The following is a 9686-nucleotide window of genomic DNA, read 5'->3' as shown; positions in this document are numbered from 1 at the left end:
TGGTTTAATAATTTTATTGGTTGTCATATATGATCTAAAAGTAGAAAAACGGCCAAATAGACCGTCAAATTCCAGGCTTGGCTCCACCGACTCCTTTATCAGAACGCCCTTCTTCCATTAGTGCGAGTTCCCACATCTTTTATCACCATGTTTTTCACGAAATGGGTCCACCTCTTCCACCTAGTTTCAGGCACAAATCACATCCCCCACGTCATTCTAAGATTCATCCGTCGCTCCCTCTTACCGCCAGTTTTCATTACTGTTTCTTTTCAAATTCCGCTCTCCCTCCACGCAAATTCATATCAAAGAACACCCATTCAATCTGTGCGATCGATCAAATTTCTATTTTATCACTTACAACCTAGGTAACTTGTAAGATTCCTCACCCGCTCTTTTCAAATTCTGCGTTTCCTCCACGCAATTTCATATAGAAAAAAAACCCACTCAATCTATGCAATACATCATATCTTGTCTCATCACTTACTTAACCTAGTTCCTCGCTTCTGAAAATTCTTGGCGTTTCACCTCGCAGAACACTGAGCCTGCTTTCTTGCGTTCATCGCCTTCACTTCCATCCGATTCTATGGCGTCTACTTCTATAGCAGGTCATAAACGAAAGAATGAGGATGATGATAATATGGGTGCTTTTCATGAACTCGCACCATCTGCATCTACTTGTGCCTCATCACTCCTGCAAAAGCCCTGCTACGATGTGTTCATCAATCATCGTGGACCAGATGTCAAAGACACACTAGCTAGCAGTATCTATAATATCCTTTAGGAGATAGAGGTGACAGCTTTTTTAGATTCAGAGGAGTCAGAGTATGGCGATTTCTTGCCTGCAACCTTAGAAGCAGCAATGCGTAATGCTTCGGTTCATATAGCAATTTTTTCTGAGAATTATGCAAACTCACCTTGGTGTTTAGCAGAGCTCTCATTTATGCTTAAAACTGGGGCCAAAATTATTCCTGTATTCTACTATGTAGAGCCTACAGATCTCAGATATGTACCTCAAGGGAAGGGAATCTATGTTGATGCTTTTGAGGAGTATGATATGAAGGGTAGGTGCAGCCCAGAAAAGCTTCAAGAGTGGAAATTGGCACTGAACAATGTCTCCTTTTACGTTGGGCAAATCATTAAAAATAATGAGTGAGTACTAAGCATTTGGACTCCCATCCTAAATAAATGTGTGTTCTTTCCCTTAATTTATGTATTTCATTTTAGCCTAATCATTTGTCCTATTTTGTTTTTTCAATGTATTTACTTGTTCAGAGATGAAAGGAGGTTTCTGAAGAATATTGTGAATATTGTATTAAAAGAAATAAACAAAGCGCCATTGGTGGTTGCAAACCATCCAGTCGGTCTCGAAGAAACACTACTAGACTTTGAGATGAATACACTCCAATCTGGCCATGGTGATCGGGCTGTACAAATTGTGGGAATTTGGGGCATGGGTGGCTCTGGCAAAACCACACTTGCCAAACATTTTTACAACAAAAAGTCTTCATCCATGGAGAGGTGCAGTTTTATTTTTGATGTTAGAGATAGTGCAACCAAAGGCATGTTGCAGAACAAACAGATTCAACTCCTCAAAGACCTTGGCGTCAAAAAAGATCTAACATTTGACAGCATAGAGCAAGGTAAGGCATTTCTTAAAAAGCATTTGACATCTGCCAGAGTGCTCATTGTTCTAGATGATGTGGATCATGCAGACCAGCTAGATGCTCTGTTGCCTGTAAAAGACAACCTTCTATGGGGTGGTAGTCTTATCATTGTTGCAACACGTGACAATGAAGCCCTTAGATCTAAGGGCATATGCTCTGTGTATAAAATGAGAGCACTTGATCATTTGTATGCAAATCAGCTTTTTTGTTGGCACGCTTTCTCAAAATCTATTCCTTTCATTGGATTTGAAAAGCTTGTTGAAAGGTTTGTAGAGGTTTCCAGTGGATTACCCCTGTCTCTCAAGGTATTTGGAGCACAGTTATATGGACAGTTCTGCAAAGTATATTGGGAGTCTCTATTGGATAAGCTATCGAGAATATTGCCTAATGATATTAAGGAGAAACTCAAATTAAGTTATGATGCCCTTGATTACGAAGAGAAAGAGATGTTTCTTGATACTGCTTGTTTCTTTATAGGAGAAGAGAACTGTTTGGCAATTGAAGTATGGAACGGAACAGATTGGAGTGGTCTACATGGCTGGGAAAAACTTTTTAATAAATGTTTGGTTGAACTTGATGAGAATAATCGCATAAAAATGCATGATCACTTGAGAGATTTAGGAAGGGAAATTGCAATTCAGCATTCTCCTTACCGGCTTTGGTTACCGCAACAGATTATTAACGCCGAGAAACAGACAGAGGTGAAGTTAATACTTAGTTTTATGTTATGAGTAAACAGTTAAAAAGGAAAATGTCTCTCTACCCGTATGTTCATGCCTAAGAAATTTATTGTTTCTACGAGTTAACCAGTATCCCTAGCCCATTTTAATTGATCCATATTAACTAATTACTCCATGTATGTGCTCGAACTGTTGGAAATAATCTCAACTACCAGTAAGTTTCATGTATCAAATCTTCCATATGTACAGATTGAAGCAGATTTTCCTTGGATTTGGATGGATTATCATGTCCTCTTCAACCTGTCTTTTTGTCAAATCACATGCTTTTTGGGCAGTTCAAAATATATTATTTTATGTATGCCCTCTCTCCTCCGTGGTATGTAGAAGGTCTATATATTTCATAGCACTGCATTTTGTATGCACTCTCTTCTGAGAGTTCAGCTCCACAGAGCTGATGAATGTAAGGTGTCCGTCTGAAGAAAGTCTAAATGTAAGAGCAGAAACTCAGTCAATCAATGTAATACTTTATTTTGTTTAATATAAATCCGTTTGTCTTTATTTTGCTACTCCCCTGTTTCCTTCATGTGGTATCAGAGCCGAGGGTTTGAAACTGTGAGAAAGGAATGGAGAAATCAATGTGATCCACTTGAGTCCAGTCTAGGGTGAGAACAAGGTCAGTGTTAAGTCTAGTCACTGTCATTGTAGAAACCCTTGCATTCTTAAGGGGGAAAACCTACTAGTGCTACTGTCTAAGGAAGATCATTGGTTTCAGATGAAGCCAAGGGAAAATAGTTAAAATAAGCCGCAGCTGATCAAGAGATTTCAAAGCATTTAAGAGCCTAGAGACCATAAAGATATAAGGGAGAGTTGTAGTTTGAGAGAAAGCTATATGTGGTCAGTCGTGCAAGAGCCTTGAGAGCTGGAAGATTGTGTGGGTTGTGTGACTGAGTATGTAACTTTGTAATGGTTGCCTTCTGTGAGATGTGTAGACTGTGAGATAGTTCAAATCCTTTTCTCTCTTCTGTTCTGCGTTTGTGTGTGTTTTGTTCTGACCTATCAGCCAGTTCTGCTGCCAAACATTGTCGCCCAGTCAAAGAAAGGAGAAGTGTGTTTATATTGAAGCCTGTCAAATATCGAAAGAAGTCGGGTTTGGATTAATAGCTGTTGAAGGGTTGTATTCAGTAGTTGGCCGTCAGTCTTAGCCCCTTTATTAGACTTGAGAATTGAAGATCTTGTTCTTGACAATTATTCCAGTTTTATATTTAGCGGGGTAGAGTAGGGGAAAATTGGTACATGTTATTACAAGCCTCAAGGATTGATATCCAAGAGTGGCCACTCGAAGGGACTCGTGTTTTCAGGTTAGCTCAAATGAAGAGTCTTTCTACCGGGCCTCTTGCTAATCAAATTCAAGACACAGTGAAGCTGGCACTAAAGGAGAGTTGAAGTAGCCTATTGGAAGATAAAATCCTATATAGATCTCACTGTTGCTAGACAAAAGTTGTAGCCGTTAGAGGAGCTGTAATGGTCAAGTTTTATTTTAAAGATATAAATCATTGCTTTTGAAGAAGTCGAGGGTTTAAATGATCGATGTCCACTCAAAGGAGACAAACCACCAGTTTGCAAGAATGAATAAATAGATAGAGAAGAATTTTCAGTAGTTAGAGGAAGCTGTGAGCGGCCGTTGTGTGGAGATAACTAATCACCCTACCAAAAGGAAGGAGAACGTTGTGAATACAAAACTGTTAAATGAAAGGTTGTTTCCAAACGAGATAGCAGAAAATGGAGAGACTGGTGCAATGATTGTAGTTGTCAGTATAAAGAATTAGTTAGCCAAGGAGGTCATTGTTGAAGAGTCCAAAGGAACTGGAAGCTGTCAAAGCTCTAAGTAGAGGAAGAAATTTGGGTTTGGTGAAAGAGAATCAGTCTGAATATGTTTCATTTTGTCACTTTTGTCTATTTTGAAGTTGTCTTTGTAGATCATGAGGTAGTAGGAAGTTTGAAAAAGTTGCATGGGTAAGTCTTTAGGTTGAGAGAGTCAATGTTGTGGAGCATAAGTATGTGTCTAGGTTGATAGAAAGTGAGATTTTAGGATAGCATGTTTGATGTCTGCAGAACAATGTAAGAAAGAGGAGTGATAAAGGAGACCAGAGGAGGATATCATTTGTCAAAAGTCATAAAAAGATTGGTGAAGTTGTCAATAGCATTCTGGATTTGTGTAAGCATGTTTGAGGTCAGTAGAGCCCACTGAAATTGAGATCCCCGAGCACCAGCAGTGTGACTTTTTGGGAGGTGTTGATAAAAGAAGTGAATCACCTGAACCTACAATGGACTGGTTACCAAAACAAGGGTTTGTTGATAAAAGAAGTGAATCACCTGAACCTACAATGGACTGATTACCGAAACAAGGGTCAGAGCTCATGGTTAGAGCATCCCAATAGAATCATGGGATTTCCTAGGTTTGATCTCTAGTATTTAAAGGTTTTAGATGCTGATCAGGAAATGAAATCAGAGGAAGTGAAGGAATTGTAGTTGAGATTAAAGGGGAGTATTGGAAATAATCTCAACTACCCGAGTAACTTGCCATGTATCAAATCTTCCATATGTACATCATATCTGCAGACTTGTCACAAACAGAGATTGAAGCAGATTTTCCTTGAATTTGGATGGATTATCATGTACTCTTCAACCTGTCTTTTTGTCAAATCACATGCTTTTTGGGCAGTTCAAAATATATTATTTTATGTATGCCCTCTCTCCTCCGTGGTATGTAGAAGGTCTATATATTTCATAGCACTGCATTTTGTATGCACTCTCTTCTGAGAGACCAGCTCCACAGAGCTGATGAATGTAAGGTGTTCGTCTGAAGAAAGTCTAAATGTACGAGCAGAAACTCAGTCAATCAATGTAATACTTTATTTTGTTTAATATAAATCCGTTTGTCTTTATTTTGCTACTCCCCTGTTTCCTTCACGAACAGCCAACAAATTTACTTTCATTTATATGAGATTCTGTTTTTTATTTGTTGCAGAAAAGAAATGACATTCGAGGAATTATGGCTGTCTCAAGCGAAATAAAAACTTGGAATTTCCATGAGGTACCTATATGGTTTTCCGTGTCCTTTGTTTCTCTAGTTCTACTAGTTTTAATTTTCGAAAATGGCTTTGGGTTTATGCTTATTTTACTTATCATTTAATGCATTTCTGATTCAGCACGGAATGTCCTTCCCCATAATGAGCCGTTCCAGCAGGGTCAGCTCAGACGAGCAACTCATGGGAAATCCTATTGGAGGAAATTTGTCACTTGCGCCCTCTTTACTTGGACCAAAGATTTTTGTGATTAGACGAGATTATTTTAATAAAACATTGGGTGAAGTAGCAGAAGGGCTGGTCTGGCTTCGCTGGTTCCAAATTACGCAGAGAAATCTCCCCTCAGGGTTTTCATTGAAAAGATTGAGGGTTTTAGAATTATACGAAGACGGAGAGGAACATCACTTACAAGGGCTCTGGGAGGTTGACAGCGATGTAAGCATCCTCCCTTACAACTCTATTGAATTGGTATTTTTTCCTTTAATAATTGTTTTAAAAAATTGCGTTTTTTAATTCGGAAATGGTTTGCAGGCTCCTGTGCAGCTAACAGAGTTAGTCATTTCAGGATGCGTCAAATTCCAAAGAATTCCAAACTCAATAGGACGTCTCAGTGTATTGAAAAAGATAGTAATCACAAGTGGTTTCAATATTCGAAGCCTGCCTGAAGAATTTTGCCGTCTTCAATCATTGGAGCACCTGCAATTACAATACTGTAAAGAGCTATCATCACTACCCATTAGTTTTGGCAACTTGAGAAATCTGCGATTTCTAGATTTGAGATGGTGCACGCAATTGAGGATGTTGCCGGTTTCTTTTAAGAAACTGACTCTCCTGCAATATCTCGATTTATCTTTGTGTGAAGAACTCATACTTAGGCCAGAGGATTTCCAAAACATCACAAAGCTGGAACAATTGGATCTATTTTGTTGCAAGCGAGTGGAGCATTTGCCTTCTCATATCACAAATCAGGCGTCCTTGAGAGAGCTCTTTTTGAAGAGGACAGACAGGTTAAGGAAGCTGCCAATTAACATCGGTCAACTTAGCAGACTGCAAAAGATGACCATACAGAGTGAGTTGTTGACAGGCTTGCCCACCTCTTTGGGAGATTTGTCCTCCTTGACAAATCTTTCAATATTTTACTCTCCCAACCTCGAATATTTCCCATCTTTTCGAAATTTGTCGTCCTTAACAAGTCTTTCAATTTGCAGTTGTCCCAAACTAGAATATTTGCCCACCTCCCTTGGAGGATCCTCCTTGACGAATCTTGTAATTCGTGAATGTCCCAAACTAAAATTTTTGCCAGACTCTCTTGGAGATTTGTCCTCCTTAACTGAAATTATAATTATTCATTGTAAAAGCCTGAAATATATACCGGACTCTGTGGAGCGTCTCAATCTCTTAGAGCATTTAACAATACAGGTGTGCCCAGTTAAATGTTTACCTTTTGCATTGAGGAATCTTAAGCAGATTACTCTGCATGATACAGAAGTTTGCAGGATTTCAATCTCTGAAGACCGTTATCCGCGCCTCCAGAGTCTCTCTCTTTCTTCTATGGATCATTTAAGGGAGATCGAAGCACTGCCAACGACAATCAAGTCAATAGAATTGAAATACTGTAAAATATTGAAGAAGATAAGGGCTACTTGTGATCTGGTAAACCTTGAACGCCTCAAAATAGTGTCATGTCCAGAGTTGGATGAGCTTCCCAGCTTTGAACATTCCACTTCTCTCAGAGAATTTGAACTACGAGGTGGTTGCTACCGAATTCAGGAAATTGAAGGTTTGGAATATTGCACGAGATTGGAAAGCTTGCGGGTAGAGACCTGTTGGGATGTGCCTGTTATAGAAAGTTTGGAGCAAATGGACAAATTGAGGAGGGTGGAAATTAGAGCAAACAAGGGATCAGCTATTGAACGTTGCATTCAAACAATTAAGGTAATAATAGTCTCTAGCAATAAAATTTTCTCATTATTTTCATCTGATTGTGTATTGACTGAATGTTGTGCAAGAAATTTGCAGAAATGGCCAGGTGAAATAAAAGTATGTACTCGCGCAGTCCCTGATGCGTCTTCACTTGTGCCTTCTTTGCTCTTTCCGAATCTGGTGGTCTTTGACTCCTTCTCTAACCACAAAATTCAGTCCAGGTCAAAATTTGTGCGCGTCCATTCCTCTAATGGCGATGCAATCATGATCTGTTGTGTTATAAATTGTGTTTCTTCACAAATGCAACTGCAATTATCACCCCGTTGTCCTGGAGGACGTAAATTCTTCGAATATCCACCCAAGGTTGGGAAAGATAGATGGATATTGTTAGCTGGTTTCACACTGCAGAGCGGGTATTATGACTGGCAAACTGCCGAGGAGATCGAAATAGAAGCAAACAGAGAGGAAGTCGAAATAGAAGATAGAGGAAAAGAGGACGAAATAGAGACATGTTTGGTTGTGAGGGTGGAAGAGCAAAGACTAGAGGAGGCATTTCACAGCTTATTGCCACTTTTACAAAGCTGATATAGTTGACATAGTCGCTCAATCAGAAGTAATATTTTTCCTTGGGAAGAACGTGCTAGCAATTGTTAAAAAACTTGGAGATAAAATTGGCTTGATCAAGGTAGGAGATAATAAGGCTGAACATAAGATAGACTTCAATGTGGATGACATAAGTTATAACTCTGTCAGCAGAGTCCAGCTCCGGAGAGCTGCTAGGAAAATGTAATGCTTTATGATGTTTAATATAATTTCTGAGTTTGATACCTAGCAATTGCATCTTTTTTAAGTAGGTATTTCAAAAAGTATTAGTAGTATTATATTGAATATAGATCTTTATAGATTTATAGGAATTTTAAAAGTGAATTTTTTTTAATTAAATGATGTGTGTTAACGTGAATATAGATCTTTGTGGATATTATATATGTATATCATTCTTTATTTTTCTTTTTCTTTTTCTTGTGAGCTCTCTCTCTTCCTTTCTTTATATTCTCTTTTTTCCTTTCTTTTCTCCATGTCTTTCTTTATCTATTCCTCTCCCACTTTATCTTATTCTCTCTCTCCATATATATTTCACTTCACTTTTCTTCTCTCTACCCCTCTTTCTTGTACCCCTCTTTTTCCTATATTTTCTCTATATCTCCTTGTCAAAACCCAGCCCACCAACGATACACACACCCCACTCTCCAACCCCCACTCTTTTTACTATATTTTCTTTATATCTCCTTATCAACCCACTCCTCTCTACCTCTTTTTCTCTCTTGCCACCCCACTCCCTCCCTCTCCCCCTCTCTCCATCTCAACCTATGGAAAGTTAATTATTAATTTCTTATAAATTAATTAGAATATTTTTATATTAAAAATATGCATAAAATATATATTAGATTATTTTATTATACTAATAATGTATATCGCATATAGAATATAATAAATAATAGATTGCAATAAATAATTTATAAATTAAAAAAATATATAATATTAAATATTTATATTGATCAATATATATGATTTTATAATATAATATTAGATTAGAGAGATATATAATAATTTTTAGTATATATTACTATATATAATAGTAAATATAAATAAATTTCATATGGAAAACTAATATAATTGAATAGTACCAATATATAAATATTAAAAATATAATATATTTAATCTAAATTTAGAAACTTCTAATATAATAATATACTAAAATATTTAAATATAATATTTTTTTAATAATAGTTTATGAAAAATGCCATTAAATGCAATTTATAATCTAAATAAAAATTTAAAAATTTAATATTATTTAAAAATAAGTAATAAATAAAATATTTTTAATATCATTTATTAGTTTTATTTTATAAATTTTAATTTTTCAAATAAGGTCATTTTAAACTAAATTTCTAAAATTTCATAAAACAAAAATGACCTACTTCAAAAGTGATGATAAAATGTAGATTTTCATTAATTTATTTTTTGGGGGGTGGGGGGAGGCAAGCAGGTGATGTAGCTTTTTTCTTTATTGATATTGCACTAATGGCTTGGGGATGATGTAAGTAATGATGGTTTTCAAGCAATCAAAGGATAATTTTTATAATTGAGTGTGTAGTCACATAAATCCGTCCACTTAATTAAATGAATATTTACTATTTATTTGATTATTTAACCATCAATAATCAGTTAATTAAATTAATATTTAATTAATTCATCCTCAACCTCTTCTTCTATTAACTAAATAAATTATTCGATTTATTTAAATTAATTCATTAAGCCACACTCTAATTCAA

The 9686-nt window shown here is 36.6% G+C and overlaps 1 protein-coding gene across 1 annotated transcript; it reads left to right on the top strand.

The window, feature by feature from the left end:
- The first annotated feature begins 287 nt into the window (after nt 1-287).
- LOC131076403 (disease resistance protein RUN1-like) lies at nt 288-8171 on the top strand. Its single transcript, XM_059207788.1, has 6 exons — nt 288-1149; nt 1273-2365; nt 5373-5438; nt 5554-5865; nt 5962-7365; nt 7450-8171. Exons 1-6 carry the CDS (start codon nt 860-862, stop codon nt 7936-7938), a joined length of 3654 nt encoding a protein of 1217 aa, XP_059063771.1. The 5' UTR covers nt 288-859; the 3' UTR covers nt 7939-8171.
- Nucleotides 8172-9686: the final 1515 nt, after the last annotated feature.

Source organism: Cryptomeria japonica, chromosome 7 (genome assembly GCF_030272615.1).
Source record: "Cryptomeria japonica chromosome 7, Sugi_1.0, whole genome shotgun sequence".
NCBI classification, from domain to species: domain Eukaryota; kingdom Viridiplantae; phylum Streptophyta; class Pinopsida; order Cupressales; family Cupressaceae; genus Cryptomeria; species Cryptomeria japonica.
Note: the sequence above shows the minus strand (reverse complement) of the source record. Positions and strands in the feature narration are given on the sequence as shown.

Coding starts and splice junctions, on each gene's coding strand:
- LOC131076403 (XM_059207788.1), top strand. CDS start 860: ATGCGTAATGCTTCGGTTCATATAGCAATTTTTTCTGAGAATTATGCA. Junction 1,150..1,272: donor CAAATCATTAAAAATAATGA/GTGAGTACTAAG, acceptor TTACTTGTTCAG/AGATGAAAGGAGGTTTCTGA. Junction 7,366..7,449: donor GTTGCATTCAAACAATTAAG/GTAATAATAGTC, acceptor AGAAATTTGCAG/AAATGGCCAGGTGAAATAAA.